Raw genomic sequence first — 25,068 nt, 5'->3', positions numbered from 1 at the left:
TGTGGGTCTAGTACCCAATGGTACCTATTATCGATTATAGTAAGGGACTTACCTATACTTAGAGCTTAATTTTGGGTTCTAATCGAGTCAGAATTTAAGTTCAGTTTACGCTTTACAGTTATTTAAGTTACCTACTTATTTTTTATGGGATGGTATGGTAATGGAGACGAGCGACGATAAAAAGAAATGCACACTGAAATATTTTGTAATTTTTATTGTGATTTTCTTGTTTTATTTATATTTACAATTAATAAAATAAATACTTAGTCTTATTCTTAAATTATCACCTTACGACTTATTCAGTCTTAGCAGCAACTGTGCTTTCCTCCTTCTTCTCTTCCACCATCATCGCTGGGACCTCCTTCTGAGGTTCTTCGATGGGTTTGACCTCTTTGGCTGGCTCGCTTTTGGCGGGCTCTAACCGGCTGCTGTCGCCGTTGTTATTATCCCCTGGAAATTAAAAAAAGTTAGTGGTTTTGCCATTAATAACTTCCCGCGTAATAATTTTTTTTAACATAGAATAAAATAATAATTATTTTATTTTAACGACTTCGACCAACCATATTGAAATTCGAAATGCATCTCACAAAACTTTGTTACCACTCGTAAAATAAGCGACACAAAGCTCCATTACTTTTGTGAGTAGTAGGTAAAGTACCTACCCAAGTTTCTAACAAGTACAAAATGTAGCTCTTAACACAAACATCGCCATTCCAACTAACGGGAGATTAGTCTAGAAGTCGGATCTAGGCTCTAGGCTATGTTGGTTTTTAGACCAGTACCTATCCGAAGTTTATCTTTGTTAGGGATACATAACACATAGTTTTGCTGACCGAACTGTTATTAACTACTTAAATAAATAAATAACTGTTAGGTTGTTACAAAACACAAGGCTGGTTTTGTTATTAAACGCCTATTATTGACACGTAAATTATACTTAGTAGTAGGATAGTAGTACCCGTGTAGGTATTATTTTTATATCAGTTATAAAACATTGTTATTTACAACAGCACTTAACGTAAATTAATATGACAAAAAGTTAATAGGACGACACGTAAGTAAATTCTGATCATCGTGGATACCTGAACATTTGTGCCTATAGTGTTAATGGCATTGTCAACGGAAGTGGAGATGACGGCGGCCGAACTGTTGACCACTGAGCCTATGGAGTTTATCAGTTGGGTCACGAAATTCGTCCATGCGCTCACTATGGGAAGGTTTTGTGGAAAATATTATGTATTTAAATAAATAATAAATATAGGTACCTACTTAAGTATAGGAACTTAAACATAATAGGTATATACCTACGTAATTTAGGTGGAATATAGAAAAACTGGTAAGTAAATAAGAATGCAATACTTAACGGCTGTAAGTATACGTAGAGAAGGAAAGTACGATTTATAAATTAAGAAAATAAAAGTTACCATATTACACCTATCTATAAAATAATGTAAGAAATATATAAGAATAATTAAAGATCGCTAAGAATTTCATGCATCAAAACCACCCTACAAGCTACACACCTGATCCGCCGTGGCCGCCGTGTCCGCCGAGATGCAGGTGCCCTCGCTCGGCGTCGCGCGGCTTCTCCGGGTTGGACATGGTCTGCAGGCGCTGCGCCACGCCCGACACCAGCGGCAGGCGCTGCACGATCTGCTGCAGCGGCCCCGGAGCCACCGTCGCTGGCTTCTGTTTCTGCGCAGCCTCAGGCTTGACCTCTGAAGCTGGGGCTTCGTTGGACGCGGCGGCTGAGTCAGTAGCTGCCGGGGCGACTACTGGGGCAGCCGGCTGGGCTTGCGTGTTACTCGCGGGAGGACGGTTGAAGAAGCCAACCACGTTCTGGTAGATGGGCAGGTTCTGGATCCCGGCGAAGGGTCCTGAAGCGGCTGGAGTGTCGGCCTGGGCGGCCTGCGGCGCGCCGGCCGCCTGCCCCGGGCGGAAGAACCCAGTGACGGACTGCTGCAGGTTCGCCCATAAGTTGGTGCTCTGTGTCGCCGTCTCGTCGTTGACTCCGGGAACAACTATGTTCTGCTCTCCGATGAGCGTCTGGCCACCAGAACCGACGCTCTGGATAATGCTGCCGGGCCCAGCCGCCGTGTTGTTGCCGCCGCCGTTCTGGCTCACGAAGTTTTGCCACGAGGTCTGGAAGTTGGCCATGTTCTGCTGCACGTTGGTGACCATGTTCTGGTAGGCCTCGACTACGCTGGCCCAGGGCCCGCTGCCAGTTGACGGCGCGTCCGTGTTGCCGGGCGCGGGCGCGGGGGCTGGCGCCACGGCCGTCGCCTCCTGACGCACGGAGCCACGGTTGAACAGCAGCCCCTTGCTCTGCGCCGGCTCCTCCTCAATATCGTCGATGCTCTTGACGCCCTCACTGCTGGGAGCGGCGGCGGGGGCCGGCGCCTCCTGCTCGCTGGGCTGCGCGGCCACCAGGTACCCCAGCAGCGTCTCGTTGAGGTCCTCGATCTGCTTGTTGAAGCTGTCCCGGAGCTGCGCGATGCTCTGCTCCACGGAGGCGCCGGACTCGCCCGCGGTCACGTAGCCGTGGATCTTGGCCCGCACGCCGGCCAGCCCGCTGCTGAGCGCCGCCTGCGTGTCGGCGATGCCCTGCTTGAAGGCGGCCACGGCCTGCTGCTCCAGCGTGGCGTCCTGCGGCGACTGCGAGTCGTGCTCCTGCCTCTGAGGCTCACCAGGGTTGCTTAAATCCACCTCCTGCCTCTTCACTGCGCTCTCCTCTTTCGGCACGTCATCGTTGCTGCCCTTTTCAATGCCGAAGTCCTTGACGGCGGGCTTGGCGTCCTCGGTGACGACCTTGACGGGGATGGCCTCCAATTTGTTGACGCGCAGAGAGTTGTCGATGTCGGTGACGGAGTTGACCTGCTCGACGAGCTCCTGCTCGCTGTGCGTGTTGTCTATTGGCTGCTGCTGGCTCAGCACCTCGTTGGCGACCTCGGTGAGCTTCTTCTGCACGGCGTCCCCGGGCAGGGCGGTGGGCAGGGCGCGAGCGACGCTCAGGGCGCACAGGAGCGCTAGCGTGGACCCCCTCATGTCTGCAGTGAGTGTACGCCGCCGAGCGCGCCGCATGCGCTTATATCGCCGGCCTAACGGTGCCTCGGCTCGTGTTTGCTCTGCCCGCTATAACACCGCACTGTTTTGGTGTCTGTTTTGTTTGCTTATTTCACCTCTCTGTGTACTGCGATGTACGAATGTTTCGATAATGACCAATTATTCAAGTTCACTGCACATATAGGCTTCATTGCGTTGTGAAACTTATGGAGGAATATGTTATAATTGTACCGGTATTACTTATATGAATTATGGATGAGAGCACAATATCATAATCGTTGCGAGGACTTTCGTTTTCTAGTAAAAGTGCTTGCCCCATCCAGGTCCGACACTGCCATTGTTTCAGCGGGAAAGGTCGCCATATGTTTTGAAATAATACATGCGTTGTAAAAAGAAAAGTGCAGAAAACATTTTAAAAGTTGCATAATTCAAGAATTCATTGTTTAGCGATGTAGCTTACAATTAAGTAATAAATAGGTAAGTAAGCCGTAAGATTAACCATTCACCGTTTTATTTAGCTAACTCGGTCCTTGTGAGATTTTCAAAAACGGTTTTGGTAATTAACAAGCTGCTAAATTATTGTAATTTATTCCGGAGATTGTCGTCGATCCGATTCTTGTGATTCGACTTTAAATTGGAAATACCTAAGGACAAGGCAGAACAGGGAAAACGGTATATTTTGAGTAAAAGGTTGCTAATTGAGTAAAGTGGATTTCAAGAAATATCGAATCCTTGACCTAAAATATAATTGAATAGCCAAAGACATCACCTTTGCCAGTTTGTCCCTTCAGAGCCCAAAGATATGACGAAGCTTCAGATAATCGAGCTGGTCATCTACCACTAAATACGTGAGGAATCCAGGATTCACCAGTATCCACTGTAGCTTCCCACGATTGACCACGTCAACTGATGGATCCAATAGCTCCTATTACACAACTAAGTAATGCAACTAGTATTTCTAGCTCTGATTTGCTTCCCTGCACTTGTACTGTTAGTCTTATTATAAGCAGCAGGTATCTAGGTATACCTTAACAGTTCCTCAAATTTAATAATTATTGGTTTGGGTAGCTATCTAGATAGGTATTACCTAAGATAGGGAAACTATCTGTACCAAAGTGTCTTTGTTAAACTTGTACCTCTGTTCTAGAATTTAGCAGCGGAAATTTCTTACGCCCAATTTCCATATTTACATTTGACCAACATTATCCGCGTACGGTTTTCGCCAAGTCAACCCAGTCTGGAGCAAGCCGAAAAGCTAGTTCTTTAAATAAATAAAGCTTTTTTGTTAGGCCAATGAACCCTGTTGCAACCGGCTCCACAGATCGAGTTATGTCAATGATAACACTTCTCTCTTTACCGTTAGGGCTACCTTAATGATGTCTTTTGATGTTTAATTTATTTTATCGTTTGGCGCCGTTCTCCCGTTTTTAGATAAAAAGTGGAATGTCAGCGCGTGGGTGGTTTTATATGGCGATCACGATTCGGACTGGTGGTCTGCAGACCATGGTGTTTAGCGTTGAAGGGAGGCTGGACATTGAAGGTGCTTTAAAGTTTAAATGAATAATAAATATGTTGATACGAATATGATGTTCTTCAGTAGAATAAAATAAGATATTTTCGAACAATTATGTTTTATTATCAATATCATCAGCCAATAATTATAACGGCACCAGTAATGGACACGGACCCAGTAATGGACACTTACAAACTTATTTTGTCTAAAATAAGAGTATGCATAGTTTTGCGAAAATTGCAACACCTTAGTTTCAAAGCCTAGACATCCCTCCTTGTTATATAAACAAGTTATTTATGTCATCCATTTAGATTAAAAATTGTGAGGAAAAAAAGTTCATTTGACGGGGGTTCACAAATGAAATGAAGATTTTTTAAGGAAATTGTTAAAGAGGTAAGTGTAGAATATTGTTGGTAATTTCGTTTAATTTTATTTTAAATTGACTTTCTTGATTTTATGGAAACTATACTGAATTTCCGACATATTTTCAAAGGAATAGGACAGCTTACGTTTATGGAAATGATTACAGAGGGGGGGTGTTCATTACTGGTTTGCAAATTATCAGTAGATCCAGTTATGGACACGTGTCGAAAATAATGTTTTAAGGTAATGTTGTGTTTTCTGATTTAATTGTCTTTAGAATTTCATAATTATATTGGTAGTTTTTGTAAAACATGAATAAAATGAAGGATACCAGTCTTGTACAGGTGTCCATAATTGGGTGTCCATCACTGGATTTTTCACATTGTCCATGAAAAACGTATATACGCCCAAGCAAATGGGAGATGCTATTATGGATGTAAAAGATGGCCACTGCAGCCACGCGTTATGGAGACACATACATGTTCCCCCTACATCTATTTCTAGTGTTCCAGAACAAGTATTGATGCAAGATGCACATGAAAATCCAAATATTCACGTTGTGGTTGTAAAAAATCACGCTCACAGAAGCACAATGAAATAAAATTAGTAATATGATAAGTAGTAGTTAAGCACATCTAAATATGTGAACCCACCAACCTGCAGTGAACCAGCATAGTGGGAAATGGTCCAAGCTTAGGAATGCAGTTTAGACCTAGAGGCACAAGCACAAAGGTTTCATTCGAGAGAGCCAGGTGCAGGTACTTACAGACCCACAGAGAATAGAAATAGAGAAATAGACAGTGATCGTGTGACAAATAGACCAGTGAAGCTTGGTAAGAATACCATGAGAATTTGAAAAGAAGTGGTTTTAGAGAGGAGAAGGAATTAAGAGCAAAATTTTAGTAGAAAAAAGGGAAGTGAGAGAAATGGTTCTGAAAAGAAAAGCTTAAATTAAAAGCATTTTCTGGCTGGTGTAAATGCAAGACCTGGATAACCCAGATGATATGATATGACGAGAGGATTGTGGGAACGGAAGAGGTTGAGACGAGAGTGTTGTTGCAGGAGAGAGCATTGACCTAGATGTGGGTGCCCGTACTGATACGGTCAATGGTGCATAAATTTACATGTCTGCGATGCATGTGGCAGTCAAAACACCTCTCCATTACAGTGATAGATATTTATCACCAACGTTACTAAAGTCGGTACTGTTATACGCTTGCAATACCTCTTAGACCACAAAGATTAAGAAGAGAAAGTATTCATTAACCGCTGTACCCGGCGGAACTTAAAGATTTTCTGGCCCGAGATCATCTCCAACATAGATCTGAGGAAAAGCTGCCATGACGATCCTGTTGGTTCACACATAAAACGCCGCAAATGAAGTTGGAATAGCCATACCCTGCGTAGAGACTAAAACCCAATCTTGAGACAGGCTCTCGAATGGGATCCGCAGGGCAAGCGTAAGCAAGGCCGATCTAAATAGACGCTCGATCGTATGGCGATGTGGAAAGTGTGAATCACGTGGTCCGATGCAAAGCTGGCTGCTGTCTGGGATAAAAAACTGTTGTGTCTGCCCTCTGTCCCACTGGGGGAACATAATGATACCAAGTAACATAATAAAATGCAGGAGGACAGAATTTATAATGTTGAATTGGAATTTTTTGTGTTTTTGTAAAACTTTTTTTTTCAGAAAGTTAAATTTTCCCTCTTTGATGGTTCCCATAGTGTAACTGGCAACCAAGCCTGTTTGTGTAAACGGTTATGATTACGAATCATCGTTAAAATTATAATAATATAAGCATAAAACAATATTTTATACTTTTATCCAATAAAAAATCACTGTCCAACATTGGGTGTCCATAACTGGAGGTTGGGTGTCCATTACTGTGGTTTTAGGACATATTTTACAAATATGCAATTTCCTGAAATATTAATTAGTTTAAATCGAGCTAGTGTACATTCATCTTAAAAGGCAAGATATTCCTATGATTCATACCAACTTTCAATATTCTAACTCAAAAACTGTGCGAGTAACAGCCAAATCATTGGTAAAAAATCCTTAGCGTCAATTCACACGTACCACAACCACACCACGTCGCAGCGACAAAATGTGGTCAAGCTGTGGTTACGTGTGAATTGTGTGACAGCGGCTTTTTGCAGTTGCGTTGTGGCAGCGACAAAATATCGATGTGGTTACGTTGTCGCTGTCATTGCGATGTGGTAGCCACGTCGTCGTGTGCAGTTAATACGGAAAACAGGTTGCCGCGGTGCCGCCGCCGCGAGGCGGCGTTGCCGTTGCGATGTGGTTGCGTTGTGGTTGCGATGTGGTTGCGATGTGGTCGTATTACACAGGTGGTCGATAACAACGGCAAAATGTGGCACGTGTGAATTGGATTATTCATTGTCAATACAAAATATACGCCCGACCACACCGCGTGGTTGTGGTGTGGTTGTGGTTGTGGTGTGGTTGTGGTACGTCTGAATTGACCCTTAAGGTGTCCATTACTGGTGCTGTTAATGTGCCGGACATAAGCCTATCCCAAGGCGCACCACGACACAAGACTATGTCAGTGTCATCAGTCTTCCACATGGATCCAACCAATACAAATAATCTGCCTATCAAGCAGGTTGGACGTCGCCGTCGTCGCTGATGGTTATACGTTTGGCTGTATAACTACTTTAGAACGTTCAGTATAGTACACTCATCTTTGCTCTGGCAGTCTACATGATGACTAACTAGATACTGGCAGTGGCAGCCATCCACCCTGTCACGATGGTAACAAAATAAGTAAAGATCATATTTGTGCTAGAAACGTGTGAGATAGTAAGTGGGCATTGTCATCTAGTTAGAACTTTGTAAATTTTTACTTTCACTGAAGAAAACTGTAACTTTCATTTGTTTGCTGAAATATTTAGCTCTTTCATATTTTTTCTGACTCATCTAAAAGGTGGATTAACTTTTATTATCAAGTATTAGTAGATATTAGATATCACCCGTTACATCTATGCTATACTTAAAGGTATTTCCTGGGATAGATAAGACGATACTATTCTATATAATATTCTATTCTAGGTAATAAGGTAGGTAAATAGTTAGGTAGGTACTTATAATAGATAATTAATTCATTGAATAAGGTATAATAGGTATGTAAATGGGTATAGTAGGTCTGTAATGAAATACAGTATCTTAGACTTATAACGAAATATATTATTAAATAATCTAAGTATTAGGTTTAAGCGTATTGTGCTCGTTGTTGTTTGTTTTTGCTCGACGCGAACGCCATGCACAGGCCGAAGAGAACCGCTACCACCTGGAAATTAAAAAAAAAACTTGTAAAACAGAGCCATTATCTTTACATAAGGGGTGTGCATTAGAAGCTTATTTATTGTGTAGAAGGAGAAATTATAAGATCCAAGATTGTTTTAAGCTCCGTTTCCAGAAGGCAAATTGTTTGCCGCCCCGACTGAGTTAGGTATTAGAAGCGCAAGCGGCGTACCAATTTGGAGTATTACGCAGGCCTGAGCCTGGCAAAGAGTGTGCCTACTAGGAACTCAACCTTGTGCCGGAAGCTTTAAGCCAAATGGGCCAAGCACTACAAAGAACTTTACACCTCAATACCTTGATCCTCCACATAGAACACACTACACACCTCAACAATGATAACCGTGATGATAACACCACCGATCCCAGAGCCAATATCATCGAGGAACTGGCTGACGACGCTGACGCAGCCAGGGTAGGCGTTACCCTGGACACAGGTGGCCTCGGAGGGAGCGCAGCAGGTCGCGGGCAGCGGCCCGGGCAGGTATGTCCCGGCGCCGATTGTGCCGCAGCACTCGAACTGAGGGAGAGGGTGGTAAAGTATTGTACTTGTTATTCTATGGTATTAAGTACTTAAGTTAGACGGCCACAGGCGCGTATAGTCATATTACATTGATATTTAATAAGCGGCCCTCGACGGATTGTCCGTAAAAGTGTTAATGACAAGAAAATTGATGTACTGCTGAGTGGCAGTTTGATCCTGTGTAAGGAAGGTTCTAGGTTCTTCTAACCCTAGATATTTTATATAACTGTACACATGAATTGTAGGTAATTTTTAGTCCTTTAATGATATCAATAACATCAGATTCGATGACTTTTATCTGATCTACACTTTTAATCGGTACCGCACATGTCATTGATTTATGTAGAGCGGCTTTTCAATGTTGTTTTTTTACCCGGAAATCTGAAACGGTTCATTTACAGTCAATTGACCCATGAACTACGAATGAACTTTTAGCCCTCAAAATGTTTCGCCCATAAACTATAGGTTGGTACTTTGTGGGCTAACAGCAGTTCATTGACTAATCTGTTGATAATTCGTTACATCTATGTAACTAGACATGGCTGATATAAATAGTTAGATTAACTGTATTTCTGCTAAACCTTTTTTTCCAAGCTAAATTATATCGTAGTTAGGTCGGAACAAAGAAAAACAACACAATACTCACAGCAGATTCAATAACGTTGAACTCGTTCGGATGTTCTGAAAACGCGCCGGTGATCCATTCGATGACCAGATTGTCGAGATTGCCCAGTCCGTTGTAGATCACCACCGTGATCCAGATCTTCACTGCGGCGAGCAGGGCCATGAAGATCGCATACTGGGAATAGTAATATGAGTTTTTTAGTTTTTTCTCAATAACAAGGGCATAATATATTCTATTCTATTCTCTGTGGGGGTGTGAGCACCTGCACCTGGCTCTCTCGAATGGAACCGTTGTGCATATCCCTAAGGTCTAAACTGCCTTCCCAAGCTTGGACCATTTTCCCACCACGCTGGTCCACTGCGGGTTGGTGGGTTCACATATCTAGATGTGCTAAATCTAGATATGCAGGTTTCCTCACGATGTTTTCCTTCACCGTAAGAGCGATGGTATACATTGTACTTAAGTTAAAAGAACTCATTGGTACATGTCAGCGCCGGGATTCGAACCCGCATCTCTGGCGTGAGAAGCGGGCACTTACCCGATTGAGCTACCACCGCTCCAAGGGCAGATAATGAATAAGTACGTTTCGTACCAAGAGATGAAAGGTACATAGACAGGACGCATCTCATAAAAGCTTCCAGTTTCAGTGATGTCAAATATTTTAAAAGTGCTATGACATTAATATCATCATCATGTGCCTATAGTCCATAAGAGTTTCCGGAATGTAACTTGAGAACCTTAATATTATTATGAGTGTTAGGTGTACCTGTAGTAAATTAAAGTACTTAGGTAGTTTTATCAATAATTAGAATCATAGTAAATAATGTAAATCGGGAAGCGATGTTCATATCAGTATACTTTATAGTAAACTAAAACTGATTAGATTTTTGTACAAAGTAGAATACATTAGCTATCAGATACGGTAAAGTATACCGGTCCGTCATTATTGTTTACTTATTAAAGGACTTCCTAGATACTCGTACAATATTAGAGATGTCCCTGACTGATCATGATCAAAACTATCAAAAGGATTAAGTTTATCACGTCTTGAAGTGCGCGTCTTGCGCTCCGTGCTAGCCCTTCAGGACAGAACTGTCAACTCACCGTAGTCAGCATACAGCAGTTCTCCTTAATAGCTCCACAGCATCCAAAGAAGGCGATCAGGAAGATGATGCTGCCCACCACGATGATGGAGATGGGCACCAGCTTGACGGAGCCCTCGATGATGTCGGTGGCGCCGCTGAACTGGACCAGGACCGCTATGCCGAGACCGATGAGCGCGGCTCCTGCCAGCTGGAGGGAAACAGAGGTTTGAATATTACGTAGGAATAGGCTTGGTACCTATTATTCAAGGCTTCAGGAGAAGTAAAGGCCTATTGAGATTCACGCGATATGGTAATCGATGATTGTGTGATATGATGGTATCGCTGGTAGAGTAGTCGAACGGTGGTAGTTAGCTCAGTGGTGTAAACGCCAGTTTCTCACGCCAGAGATCATCACTACCTATCAGAGGTTTAAATGTTAGTTGGCAATGGTATTATTCAAGGTTTCGGGTAGTTTTGTGTGAAAAATCTATTGTATGACCCCATCAGATTGTAGTCATGTACCCGATCGATAGGCCTATCGATAGTATCGATGGACTATCGATATTGTACATATTTCCTTCAACTATGGATGGGCTATCTAAGATAGTGATATTTGATTTTGATATTGTGCGGTGATACTATCCATATAGCGGTTTCAGGATAGAAGCTGCTATCATCTGCTCTGGATAATCGTAAGAGGAGAGGAGGATGCTAAACAATACGCCTCTGTCAACACAAAATAGGTCATGGTGGCTTCCGTATCTAAGTGTAGACTTGTTTCCGTCGTCCCCAAAGATAATGATATAAATGATTCAGCGGATGTTGATGATGTCGTGTTGGAATAATATTTTATCACATTGTACTTATTCAATACATGGAGCAATTTACGCCATGACTTCATGCAATGGCAGCGTTTTAAGTAATAGCGACCTAGGTATTTAATAATGTTTTGAAAAACACAATAGGTGTTAGGGTGACCACATAGAGGTCAAGCAAAGCCCAAAAACGCGTGGGACGCGGACCCTCCCGCCCGACGACTTAGGACGGGTAGACGGCTAGTGGCTGGATGAGGAAGGCCAACAACATTCTAATGGTGGTCCTTAGAAAAACAGTCTACGCACAGCACACAACCAGATTAAACTGAGAAGCAGAAAACTGAAGGACAGCAATGAGGCGACTGTAGGGGTGAAAATATCGTTAAATTTAGTAAGTGTATGGGTATATAGTGGTGGAATTATTCAGTGTTACAATCACGAGCTATGAAAAAGTTCCACTTACAAAATGACGACACCAAATGACCCAATTTTTTTGAAAATTTGAACTCGATACGTTTAAATTAACTACTTCAATATTAAGTTATGTCTTTTCCGTTTAGGAGTAATTTGGTGCTATTGTCGCTGAAAGTTTTTCATTGCTCGTTAGTGTATAAGTATTTTATAAGTGGTGGTATTAATCAGTTATCTAGTTAATGTATTTCTAATAATAAAGGCTGGTTATAAACCACTATCTGTTCACGTCATCCGCTGGAGTGGCTTGTGAAAGCTGCCGTATCTAGACTGAACTTCAGTCCGACATTTATTACTGAAATCCTTGAAACTATACATAAAATGGAAGCTACCAGTGGTGGATTTCGCGAGGCATGATGTTGTTAGGGATATTATAAAAAATATTTAAAATGGTTTTTAATAACTAATTTAATTATATCGTTGCTGTTTATTAATGCCGCCCTGACATAAGAACTACATTTTTGTTTCAAACTTTAACTTAAGAATATATTTTATCTAGTCACGTTAAAACATTATCATTTTGAAAAATAAAACTGAGAAAAAAATGTTGCCTTTATGACCTAAATCCGCTAAAGAATTTTAAAAACTAAATAACTTACCGTAAACACGAGATTCGTGAAAAACAGCACATACTTCACAATAAACTCAGCAAAGCAACACATCTTGTTAACTTATTAATTATTTTTTCAGAATAAAATAAATAAAAGTTAGTCAACTTTTTATTTCAGCGACTGGCGTGATCCTGTCGCTTCTATCTCAGCGCAACTATGCGGCTATATTTTGGTCAGACTGAACCATTTAAAGTGGAAGTACATTATCGTTCCAGTAATGCCCCTGTGCCGATATTTGATATCAGGACGGTATCAGATAATGTTCTCACAATAAAGATATGAATCAACCGTGAGTCAGGTCCGCAAATACCTAGGTGGACAAACATCATACTTAGTTTTAAGAGGGAAATACTAATTTGTCAACAATATACCTAAGTACTTGAACAATGAGTACTTATTGAAAACATTCAAGACAGAGAACAATATATTTATGGTGAAGGGGGGTACGTTGATGACGGTATGCGGGTTAAGGTCCATCATCATCATCTTAACCCATCACGTGTCCACTGCAGGGACACGAGAGCTCAGTGCGGATTGGTGGACCCCAACACAAGCAAACGGCTGCCGAAACAGCAACCGGGTCCCACGGCTTAACGTGCCGTACGAAGCACGGGTTAAGGTTAAGTAAATAAAATGCTCAGTAGGTATGTACGTTATAACTGTCACAGTCATCACTACTGATCAGCCTTCATTGAAGTCTTCTGTGCATATAAGCTTACTCCATCTATCTATACGTGTCCTACGAACGAGCATATGGCTTGCATTATAGACTGGGATGGGTTTTTACAATCATGAATTCAGTAATAAGTAATCCTGATAGGAGATAGGATATCCAACTTGGTTCTACTTCTAGGAAACCACAAATTACAATAATTTGATCAAGTATGATTAGTAATCATACAGATAGGAGTTAGGCCACATTCCGGTTAATTCTGCTTCTAGGAAACCAAATTACCCTCATACAATTGTAGGTACTTATTTAATAAAATACTTAACAGCTGGTTGTTAGATTCAGTACCTAGTACCTAGAGTACCTACCACCATTACAGATAAACCAAATTGTTATACGTAGTTGTAGTGAGGTGAAGAAAAAACGAATTGTCGTATGTTTGCCGTTAGAAGTTAGGTAAGTACATGAAGGTAGTAACTACACACACGTTTTTATACTTACTTTAATCTGCACTATGTTTGCACTTATATTTTTACCTAATAGGTTCATGATAATAATATGTCCGATTTCGGGGAAGCGATAAGTAATACCGATTGCAGATACCTGACAATCTAATTAAGATAGTACCTTAAATATATACAGTAGGTTGTTGCAAAAAGGGTATACTAAGCCGAAACCTACATATGCAGCATGTTAATTAGTTATGTCTAAGCCCGAAACTAAAAACAGAATTTAAAAATTCCCGAAAAAAATATATCATTTTCCTAAAAACTTTGTTGGTCACGTGACTTTTTCCTATGGCCACAGAATAATAACTTTATGGCGAATGTTTTTTTCATGCGAATTTTGAAATTCTGATTTCAGTTTCGGGCTTAGATATACTAAGCTGCACATGTAGGTTCGGCATACCCTTTTTGCAACACCCTGTATATTATGGTATATGATACCGGTAATAAAAAGGCAGATATATTGAAATAAATATCCGCCTTATCAGTCGCAGGTTGATGACTTGAGTTCCTTAAAAATTGTTAATAGCAAAGTGTGTTGGTGTGAATGAACGACTACACGAGAAGGCGCATAATATTTTCGTTACTTTTAGAACTTTAATTTAAATACTAGTAGGTACTTATTAGAACTTTAATTACGACTCAAAATTTTAAACATTTCACACATTTACTGCCAGTTTCAATTACTCTATCTACCAATGACTGTTTTTTTTAGGGGACATCTCTCACACGGCCATTCGACCCCCAAATCGATTTGAGCTTGTCAGTCGATCATCGGGGTACAGGGGTAGGTACACATTGTAATAATTTAGGTACTTAGGTACCTATTCTATTCTATTCTCTGTGGGGGTGTAAGTACCTGCACCTGGCTCTCTCGAGTGGAACCTTTGTGCATATCCCCAAGGTCTAAACTGCCTTCCTAAGCTTGGACCATTTCCCACCATGCTGGTCCACTGCGGGTTGGTGGGTTCACATATCTAGATGTGCTAAATCTAGATATGCAGGTTTCCTCACGATGTTTTCCTTCACCGTAAGAGCGATGGTATACATTGTACTTAAGTTAAAAGAACTCATTGGTACATGTCAGCGCCGGGATTCGAACCTGCATCTCTGGCGTGAGAAGCGGGGGCTTAGCCGACTGAGCTACCACCGCTATAGAATAGAATAGAATAGGTACCTACTATTCTGACTGGCTGAAAACCCTGAACGCGCTCTTAGTACTGAAATAATTAATTAAAAACATATTTTTATTAGAATTTACTTAGTTCAACATAATCTTAAGACTATTTTGTACGTGTATTTAACTGATAGGCACAGTACAGTGCATAACTGGTTCAGTAGCGGGACCGCCGCTGGTAGTTCCTCGCCCTATTCGCCAGGCACAGCGCAAACACCACTGCCACCAACTGAAAATAAAAATAATTTTGGATTAATTAACATGATATTATGATGCTGAAAAGTTGGTTGAGAGAAATTAAAGGAAATACAATGGAGTTAAGTAATCAAAGAGTGAATTCATATAATCAACCGGGTCATTTATTATTTCTGGGATGTTTTTTTCTCATCACCTCAGCAAATCATTGATGATACGAGCACTACTCTTAACCAATCTAGGGTGCACGAAAGGAGAGCCACCCCAAGTGACGTATCACGTGTCATGTTGTTAACCGCCGCTATTCTCATGTTTTCACCACGATGAATAACCGATCCAGTGTCTCGTGTTTATCACTGTCACGCTATTAGAAGAAGGAAGAAGAAATGCTTCTTCTCAATTCTTTCACCTTTGCATACGCCTTACATGTGGTTCCAATCTTTACTGTTTTCAAATGACCATTAGATTTTATCTTACCTCAACAGACACCACAGCTATAGCCAGCAGCCCGATAACCATGCCAAAGGTCCTGAAGAACTCCGTCAGCACATCGTTGCAGCCGGGGTGGGCGTTGAGGACAGTGCAGGGCTGCACGGTACAGCATGAGGGCGGCAGCGACAGTGAGACGTAGGACGAGCCGCCGACAGTGCCGCAACAGGTGAACTGGAAGGGAGAAGGGTTGGTTAAGACCTTGTGTCAAGGTTGTAAGTTTTAAAGCCGTCAGCTTCATGAGTAGTTTTACTTTGTCATGTTTGAAGCGGACCCTATGTTGATGTACTGTCTTTACCATAGAACAACGCGGACTCGGGGGGTGCGTATTGCGACGTATAAAAACGAAATGTATAATTTCACATTAATAACGTTCAAAATATATAATGAACGTTACGTATAACAACAACATCTATATTTTCATAAGGTATAAGATTCAATTGGTATAACTTACATTTCATATAATATCAAAATAACTAACACTCAAGAGGACTCATATCAATTCGTATAACATACATTACGTATATCAATTAAAATATATACTATCATTTTGTATAAAGTTCTTCTCATATCATATATGTGTTTAATTACCCAACGCCGTCAAACCCCCTAGCACCAAAACCTAAAGATAGGTGCGACGACGAGCAAAGCGAGGAGGAGCGTGTTAGGTGCACATGTTCGTCGAAACCAAAGCGGAGCGCAGCGAAGCGGAGCGGAGCGTCTCCCAACATAGCTTCAATAATAATAACGCTGTGAAAAACCCTAATACCAAAACCTAAAGATAGGTGCGACGACGAGCAAAGCGAGGAGGAGCGTGTTAGGTGCACATGTTCGTCGAAACCAAAGCGGAGCGCAGCGAAGCGGAGCGGAGCGTCTCCTAAAATAGCTTCAATAATAATATCGCTGTGAAAAACCCTAGTACCAAAACCAATGATAATATATTTTTTTGTTCATTATACATAATGATATTATATCCGTTGAATAATATATGTTATAAACGTTATATATTATGAACTTTATATGTTTTAATCGATATATCAATTGAAATTATACTTTTTGAACGTTATTCTTTACGAAATTATGTATTTAGTAATTATGTCTTTCGTTTGTTATGCAGTGATCGGTATACTTAATAAATTTATATCATATGGGCATATACCTTGTGAATGTTATACCATTCGTTTTTATACCTCGTATTACTTACCCCTACTGTTAGTCCGAGCTATGACGAAGACGACCTCATTAAAATTAGTCCTTACCGTGGTCTCAATCTGGTGGAACTCCTCAAGGTTGGGCTGGTTGAAGGCGGCGTTGAGCCAGCGCGGAATCTGGTCGGTGACGGCGCCCAGGTTCACGAAGATCAGGCTGGCCAGCGTGATCTTCAGGATCATCAGCATTATCATGAACACTGCGTACTGGAAGGGAGAGCATTTTGGCATGTTAGATGATATATTTAATTTTAAAGTGCAGTGCATCGTTCATTAAGCTTCATTCCTCTCACTCCACAAAGAGCATACTCGACAGTTCCTCTCCAGACGTTCCTGTTTTCTTGGCTTCGTCCCAGGAGATTCAAACGGAATTGAGGTCCTCTATCAGGTAGTCTTATACCTTGCCTACGTCTACTCTATGAATTATAAATTAAGGTCTGCCGAATGTCTCCTAAAATTTTGAGAAGTGTGGCACGGATTCCACACGGTAGCTCATACCATAGAGTAAGGCATACCAGTCTATGCTCACACCAAACCACAGCTTCACACCACTCACCGTGACCAGCATACAGTTGCTCTCCCTCAAACTGCCGCAGCATCCGAAGAAGGCGATGAGGAAGACCACGCCGCCCACCACCATGGCGCTGATGGGGGCCACCTCGAAGCTGCCGTCGAACACGTCCAGCAGCGGCTTCACCTGCCACTGCACGGCCGCGCCCACGCCCAGTAGGGCCAGGCCTGCCAGCTGGGGAGATGAAAGTAGGGGACATATTAGAAATTGAGAAAGTGTTAAGTAGGTACAGGTACCTATATTTCATTTGAATTTTTTCATATTCTGTGAGAGGTCTATATGTTCTTGTATGTGGTTTTCTTGTGTAGGATGTTTCGCGTAAGCTTTCGCTCCGCCTTAAAAGGTTTTCCCGAGGGAATTCCGCGATAAATATTAGATAAAATTTTATCTAAATGGCTTTAGCCGCTTACTCCTCAGAAAGTTTCATTCATTCATTCATACAGACTACTGAAGGCTGTCGTCTGCTGCCTTCAATTCTATGATAGAGTAGTCAAACCGGGGATAGACTGCATATTGGCCTGTTACTACAACATAGACATAATAATAAGTGTTCATGTTTCCTCTTGAAATCAAGTTTCAGTTCTCATACATAACACATAACCGCAATGTTCATATCTTCAGTCCGTAATCAGAACACAACCGCTATCTAATCTGGGACTTGTTTATTGGTCAGGCGATGACATACTTAGGTACACTCGGCTAGCAGCATAGAAGTACTATTATGACTTCTTATGACTAAAATCTTTCTGAGTAAATAGATGATGCCTACCTTTTAAAAGCTTATCTCTAAATTGGGGCGGGAAGTTTTGACTATCGATTGGACATGAAGAAAAGTGGAATTAACTACAAATAACTAATACATAAGTACCTACAACAACGTAGATACGCTTCAAATGCAAAGTTAGAAGGCGTGAGATGGCATGGCCTCCCGTTATACAAACCTTTGGTCAAAGGCCGGTAGCGGTCCGGTAAGGAAGACTCGGAACAGAGTGTTTTGGCCTTAGACAAGTTTTGGCGCTTCTTGAAAGCGGCACCAGTGGAAAATTGATAGCTGATGATGTCCATTCATCATTTAGATTAGAGAGTACTAATGCGATATACCTACTTACATAATGATTGGGGTAGGTACTTACAGCGAAGAATAGATTGGCGAAAAATAGCACATATTTAACAATGAACTCTCCACACCCCATTTTGATCAGTAAAAAATATCTCACAATAAAAAATAAAAATAATAGTTTTGTTGAAAGTACGCACACAGCGAGTTGTAACAAAACACTGAAGGCTGATATGATATTCGAGCTACGGTACGATAAACTGTCCCTTATCAGCCAAACAATAGGTGTGCCTATTTGAATGCGATGCCATAACATGACAAGGTTTTCAGCGTGTCGGCGAAATTTTATCTTTACATTTCTTTGAAACGGACTCGGTATGCTTGTGAGACTAAATATAGACATGACTCTATCGTAAACTCTTTAGTCGTCATGATGATCATGAGGCACTAACAATCCACTGCTGGATATGAAATAGGTCTTCCCTAAGGAGCGCCACAACACTGTTCTCGGCCTCTCATCCAGCCACTAACCGGCTGCCTGTCTATGGTCGTTGGTCCAGGGTAGCAGTCTGAAGGGCTTCCCACATCACCAGTGTCATCTAACCAGTCAGGTAGTTTTTGCTACCATTCTGTCTAAGGTGGTCGGTAAGTACCGCTTCTTCCACTGCAGCAGGACAAATAAATAAAAATACAGAGATGAGAGGGTGAGATTTTTATTTAATTAGTGAGTCATTAGTTAAACAAATATAAGTGTAACCTGCATGCATTATTATGTTTAGTAAAGTGGAAATAGAGTATGTAAGAATTTGTGAATGTAAAAATGCTTTACTTCTTATCATAGTAAAAACTGTACATGAGAGAGCAGTAAGACCAAGAAGTACTCAGTATCTGAAACAGAAAGAAAAAATTAAAATACTTTCGCACGTAGCTTATAAAGCTTTTCTTACGGATTAGACAAATCGACTACTGGATACATAGCATATTTTATTTTATTAAAAAAAAAACTTATTTTTTAAGTAGTGTGAAAATTAAGGAATAAGTATTTCTATTTACCGTGCTGCACATGTTGAGGGTCAGTGGTGCATATTTCAGTGAGGTCACTGAGCTTGGCTTTTGCGATCTAAAATTAAAAATAATAGATTGTCATACTTGATTAGGTAAGTAAGTATCTACTAATAGTAATTTTCTACCACCATGATAACTATAATTGTAGGTGATTCTATAATGTGTAAGCTTCTACCACATACTTCGCTTCAACTAAATGCTGAAAAAGTAATGCCTCACAGATGGATTCATCAATAACACAGCACTCTGTCCTCGGCCTTCCTCATACATCCTCCATCTTACTCCATCTTACCTCAGTATGATCATGCGAATGTTGTGTTGATAGTGGGTTCCGTGCTTGTACCATTTATTTGAATATGCGGCCATTGCTATGTTAGAACTCTGGAACAGACGAACGACACGATATTACAACTTGAAAACCTAAAATGATAACATGACAACCATTTAATTAATTTATTTATTTTTATTTTTATTTAAATAAACACATATGTAAAAACATCGTCACCATTTTGTCGACGTCACAGATTCACTCTGAATGTACTTACATAGGTATATTTAAAAAACTTACAGAATCTATAAGAAACTGCCCATAATAGCAAATAAAGTGCACCATCAGCAGGAGCGACGATATAGCCTGTCCGTAGAACAGCTTCATCTTGGTCTCCGGCGCCGCCTGCGAAAAAACCTCCTCCTCATCATCATCATCATCATCATCATCATCATCATCATCATCATCATCATCATCATCATCATCATCATCATCATCATCATCAGTAGCAGCAGCGGCAACCATTGCTGGACATCATCATCACCATCCATCACGTCCCTACTGCTGGGGCACGGGTCCCCTTCCAATGAAGGAAGGGTTTTAGGCCTAGTCCACCACGCTGGCCTAGTGTGTGTTGGTGGACCCCAACACAAACAAGCTTGTGCCCAAAGAGTTGTCGGGTAAGTGGGCAACCCGACTGTCAGATGTGTTCAAGCTGCCCGAAAACCTCTGACTACATACAGGGTGTTTAAACCACATGAGTCAAGAGTCATCCCAAGCACAACCGTAAGTACTTAACTATAAATGTACCTATATTCGTTTCTAAAACTTACCCTTGTTAAAAAGCCGAAGAAACAAATACTTGCTGTGGCATAAATAACTATGTAGCATATTAATTTGTTAAAGACGTTGTCTAGAATATTTGATAATCTGCAAGGAATTAGAATCGATTAGAAGTGCAGGTGATTATGAAATGATAAAATTCTTGCTTAGTAACTTATTAGTGTTAAGTATATAATTTCTTGCCTTGCCCCCTGCCCCTAACTGACACACTTGTTACAAAATAGGGGTTATAACTGTACTAAACAAACTTAACCCATCAAAAACAATACTTGTCAAAAAAACCAAGTCTCGTAACTCAGTTGTTCTACGGTAAAAAGTTGTGAGATCCATGTAATACCAATTCTTAACCACGCACGCATCTCAATCTTAAAAATATTTAATGTTTTATATAAATATATTGACTCGGCCATCGCATGGAAACACGTGTTAATTAAATTATTTAGTGCGATGACCAAGTCAATATATAGGTAGGTACCTACCTACATAAATCGCAAACTTGAGGTAAGAATCAAGAATCTTTATTTTTGGCTACGTAATGTACGTAATGAATAAACGTAACCGTAATTTCCCTAATTAAATTTCAACCTTAGTTTCCAATACACAAATTTCATTGTAGGTACATTAAGAAAATTTGGCTATAAGTGGTAGCACTGGTAGCCTGATGTGCTTTGTCCGTAGGTAGGTAATCCATCACTTGCGGATTTAATTTGCATGACGGGAATTTTTTGCTCGATTTGGCAGGGACACTACCGTGCGCCTATATTTACTTGGTGGGGGCACTGCCGTGCCCCCAGATATGTGATTATGAAATTATTTAAGCAGTTATTATGTACCTATCTAGAAAACTGGACCAAAATCGAAAAAATTTACTCGAGTTGGTGGGGGCACTACCGTGCCCCCAAATATTTTAGTTTTTCCTTGATTCATACACCAAACACTACTTATATTCCAAATTTGAAGCTTCTAGGTCTGCTAGAAGTGCCTCAGAATTTTTATGATCGGTGAGTGAGTGAGTCAGTCAGTGACAAAATTAAGAAACTTTGACTCGTTCTTAAACTACTGTTTCAAATTTAATGAAATTTGAAATATACCGTGTCTTTACAATGCCTGCATGGTTAGTGAAAATTCAGTCTTCTAGTTTTATCCACAACGAAGTTACAGGGGGTCGAAAATAGCCTGAATTGCTTCGAGAAAAGGATGGTACGGCCGTGCCGCTTTTTTGCTCGACTTGGTGGGGGCACTACCGTGCCCCCAGATTACTGACTATGTAGGTATAGTAGAGGTATGGTAAGTATAAAAGTATTTTTTGTCTTCACAACTGACATGGGATATAGGTCTCCTCAGTCTATATTTCTCACCAGTAGGTGGGTGGATAACACCTTTATTTTTTGTGATCAAAATCTACTATTAACTTACAGAATTAGCCGTTGATGTATCTTAACAATATCACGAATTTGCCTCAACATGGATTCTTCATTTTCATCTCCAGTTACCTCCGTGACTGAGATATTGTTATTATTGTTGTTATAGATGTTGTTGTCTGTCGGTCTGATGCCCAGCAGTGCGTCTCCAAGGAAAGTGAACAGAACGCTGAGTTGCGCCAGAATTGTCACCATGAACAGTTGGGTCCCGATCATCAGGTTGATGAGGATTGTCACTGGAAACATACAGAATATTTTAATAGTGATTTCTTAAGCTTAAGGTGACTTAACTCTACTTCTTTTCTGTATATGCCTTTCAGACAATGGTAAGATGAATGAGACTAGGGCTTGTCACTACGCGTAATAGAAGTATCAGTCAGATTAGCTACAATAAGTGACTGCCGCACCAAAAAATTTATCTATATTATATTTAAAATTTATCTATTTATATATATTATAATTAATCTATATCGTCATCATCGTCAGCCCTCATAAATAAGTAAGCATCTGAACAATAAACACCATACCTATGTTACACCAACGATCTTTACAGCTAACTGTCAGTTTCAATAACTATTAATCGATAGCAGACAGTTACTTTCATACGATTTTCACATGATGCCAGTTTTTATGTGTCAAAATCGTATGAAAGTAGGTACTTAACTATCAGCTATCTAGAGATAGAGTATTCAAACTGGCAGATGGTCTCAGAATACTAGAACTTACTAGAATAGCACTGGTAGAAATACGTAGCGAGATACAGCGCCCAGTTGGCGGTGGGGTCGAAAGGGAAGTAGCAGGGGAAGGGAAAGGTGAGGCGGGGCCGCTGCCGCAGCACGAGCCGCCGGGACGCCGTCACCAACAGCGGCTGCAGCATGAAGTTCCACATGCCCACCAGCGCCATCACAATGAGTACTGGAACAGGTCTTCTTCTGTCTATAGCCGTCCTCTGCTGAAGGCGTAGCACGGGGCGTAAGACTAGCACGACAAGATGTGACAAAAGTTTCGCGTTAAAATAAAATAGGCGTTCTGGACGTAGGCCCCTCTCAAAGCATGCCACTAGATGCGAATTGATGCGATCGATAGCTTTGCGATTCTTTCAGATACATAGATAAGGGGTATAAAATCAAAAGGGGATTTGTCAGTCGCTATCAAATGTCTAGACAACAGAAAAACTAGATGAGAATGGGTGAAAAAATTGTGAAAAAACACTGATTGAATTTTTGCTCATTATTATAACTTTTTTTTTACATCTAAGTACTTTGTTGCTACACATTTTAAACACTTACATTTAGCACAGTTATTTAGCCTATCACAGTGCTTTTTCTTTGCCAAGATTTGTTTTTGCGACAAATATTCATCTTTCGGCCAGAAAAACGCTATTTCTTGGAGGATAAAATTTATATCGTCCTTTCGGTTCCCCAAAGTCATTAACGAAAGAAGCCCTGAAAGTAAAACTTAGGTTCAGTGGGTATATTTTAACTTTTGCAATAAAGTTTGTGTAATTTTACTGGATTTTAATGCCATCGATATTCGAAACAAATGAATGATTGAATAAGGTGTTAAAGTTTGAGGCAAGGACGACCACACATGGAGTGCGACGGCGTATTGGTTCCATCACGACTATTCACGACGTTTTCTTTCAGACACGATCCTATTACCCAAACCAGCTACCGATTCTGAGAAATTATTTAAAAAAATTAAATCGTAACATCACCCATCACGCCAATGGTAGCACAACCAACACTGAACGCAAAGGCATTCAGATCATCGATGCTAGTGGCCGCAAAGTAAGAGGTGCTTGTGATGAGCAACACACTCGACGGTAGTATGTAGACGAATCTCCAATTCTTGGAGGCAAAACTCTTGGGCTCCTCCCCAAAATGGAGATTCCCCGTTTTTAACATCCGGAACGGGAGATTCAGTTGCGCTTTCAGGTCTTCCGGGAAGTTGCTGAATGAAGCCATGGTGGTAGGTTAGGATTGCAATGTGAATTGCAACTGAGTCAATATTAATACAATGGAGTATTTTATAGAACGGATTGCGATCAGTAAATTCCATGCAATTTGAAAATTACTTAAGTAATCCTTTTTGCAGGCAATTAAACTATCAAACATAATTACTTCATGTATGTAAGTAACTGGATTCAATTGCTTCAAACAATTTGTCAATGGTTAATTCATTTTAATATGGATGGTTTTTAACTAACCTGAATTTGTTCCAGTTTCCCACTAAATAGAAATATGAAGCAAGTACTTGCACTTGTACTTTTTAAATCATTATACTGTAACAATTACAGTCAATTATGTATGATTGGTGCTGAGAATTATACAATTATTTTAAAAACATTAAATCTACGAAATAAGAAAAAGTTTACTCTACGACTTTGGAACATTTTATATTTACTGACGTTGACTACGATCTCAAGAATGTAACTTTGCTATTGGATTTCACTAGGCACTCTCTGGGTGTCAATTAATTACCTAAATGCACTATAAACACGGCTTTTATGAAGAAACTTGATCCTCACAGCAACTATAAATCTTATTTCAAATTTATAAGAACTTGATTGTCGTTCTAATTTGGACGATTGCGGGCTGATGCTGATGATGTTGAATGTTCTAAGTAAGTACTTGCCATTAACCATACTTTTTACCAAAATACAAAGCACGTAAAACGTGAATTTTTTTATTAAATTCACATAAATTATGCCATAATAAGCGTAAAAATGTAAGTATTTTTCACAAATGTATGCAATTTAAATAATGGCATAGAATTATGAAACTTGGAATTATCAGCACGCTCCATGGTGTAGAGTTAATAAGGCGAGTTATGAAGGAAAACATTGACCAAAATATGCACTAGGCACAAGTTACAGTAAACTTTTGTGTGTCAAGCTGTACCGTGAGCAAAAATGGCGCGCTCGCTCCCACACGAGTCTGTGTGTGAAAACTGTTGTTATAAGTTTACAGCATTAAGAGTGCGTTGACTTCTTCTTTATTTGCCAATTTCTCGGAAGACCCACGGTCACAAGTTAGCAAGTTGTTTTCACACAATAAAGAAGGTAAGCACTACTCGTATCTAGTAGGCAATCGATAAATATATATAGTGAACCCTACGTAAGTATTTAATTTCGTAAGATAGAGGTAGGTACTTAATTGTAAATATACTTACTTACGTTAAGTATTACTTTTTGGTAGTTGTATG

The 25,068-nt window shown here is 40.5% G+C and overlaps 3 protein-coding genes across 3 annotated transcripts; all 3 read right to left on the bottom strand.

The window, feature by feature from the left end:
- Positions 1 to 194: 194 nt before the first annotated feature.
- LOC105392315 lies at positions 195 to 3,377 on the bottom strand. Its single transcript, XM_011563919.3, has 2 exons — positions 1,524 to 3,377; positions 195 to 450 (listed from the first exon to the last, which is right to left on the bottom strand). Exons 1-2 carry the CDS (start codon positions 3,079 to 3,081, stop codon positions 296 to 298), a joined length of 1,713 nt encoding a protein of 570 aa, XP_011562221.3. The 5' UTR covers positions 3,082 to 3,377; the 3' UTR covers positions 195 to 295.
- A 4,749-nt stretch (positions 3,378 to 8,126) lies between these two features.
- On the bottom strand, positions 8,127 to 18,498 carry LOC105392314. The gene is made up of 9 exons (XM_048627484.1): positions 18,341 to 18,498; positions 17,193 to 17,381; positions 16,658 to 16,843; positions 15,417 to 15,602; positions 12,380 to 12,424; positions 10,514 to 10,702; positions 9,431 to 9,583; positions 8,590 to 8,781; positions 8,127 to 8,250 (listed from the first exon to the last, which is right to left on the bottom strand). The coding sequence occupies exons 1-9, from the start codon at positions 18,398 to 18,400 to the stop codon at positions 8,173 to 8,175; spliced, it is 1,278 nt and encodes a 425-aa protein (XP_048483441.1). The 5' UTR covers positions 18,401 to 18,498; the 3' UTR covers positions 8,127 to 8,172.
- A 564-nt stretch (positions 18,499 to 19,062) lies between these two features.
- On the bottom strand, positions 19,063 to 23,842 carry LOC119692791 (odorant receptor 85c-like). The gene is made up of 9 exons (XM_048627402.1): positions 23,579 to 23,842; positions 23,151 to 23,306; positions 22,588 to 22,776; positions 21,857 to 22,097; positions 20,431 to 20,527; positions 19,898 to 20,002; positions 19,622 to 19,710; positions 19,318 to 19,384; positions 19,063 to 19,152 (listed from the first exon to the last, which is right to left on the bottom strand). Exons 1-9 carry the CDS (start codon positions 23,826 to 23,828, stop codon positions 19,090 to 19,092), a joined length of 1,257 nt encoding a protein of 418 aa, XP_048483359.1. The 5' UTR covers positions 23,829 to 23,842; the 3' UTR covers positions 19,063 to 19,089.
- Between the last annotated feature and the right edge of the window lie 1,226 nt (positions 23,843 to 25,068).

The sequence above is a fragment of the Plutella xylostella genome, chromosome 18 (genome assembly GCF_932276165.1).
Source record: "Plutella xylostella chromosome 18, ilPluXylo3.1, whole genome shotgun sequence".
NCBI lineage: Eukaryota > Metazoa > Arthropoda > Insecta > Lepidoptera > Plutellidae > Plutella > Plutella xylostella.
Note: the sequence above shows the minus strand (reverse complement) of the source record. Positions and strands in the feature narration are given on the sequence as shown.

Excerpts from the sequence above, each read along its gene's own strand:
- LOC105392315 (XM_011563919.3), bottom strand. The coding sequence starts at position 3,081 with ATGCGGCGCGCTCGGCGGCGTACACTCACTGCAGACATGAGGGGGTCC. Across the intron at positions 451-1,523 it reads CGGCGGCCACGGCGGATCAG|GGGATAATAACAACGGCGAC; the intron begins GTGTGTAGCTTG and ends TTTAATTTCCAG.
- LOC105392314 (XM_048627484.1), bottom strand. The coding sequence starts at position 18,400 with ATGGGGTGTGGAGAGTTCATTGTTAAATATGTGCTATTTTTCGCCAAT. Across the intron at positions 15,603-16,657 it reads ATTTTAATGAGGTCGTCTTC|TTCACCTGTTGCGGCACTGT; the intron begins GTCATAGCTCGG and ends TCTCCCTTCCAG. Across the intron at positions 9,584-10,513 it reads ACTGCTGTATGCTGACTACG|TATGCGATCTTCATGGCCCT; the intron begins GTGAGTTGACAG and ends TACTATTCCCAG.
- LOC119692791 (XM_048627402.1), bottom strand. The coding sequence starts at position 23,828 with ATGGCTTCATTCAGCAACTTCCCGGAAGACCTGAAAGCGCAACTGAAT. Across the intron at positions 19,385-19,621 it reads ATTCGCATGATCATACTGAG|ATCGCAAAAGCCAAGCTCAG; the intron begins GTAAGATGGAGT and ends TTTTAATTTTAG. Across the intron at positions 19,153-19,317 it reads CCCTCAACATGTGCAGCACG|ATACTGAGTACTTCTTGGTC; the intron begins GTAAATAGAAAT and ends TTTCTGTTTCAG.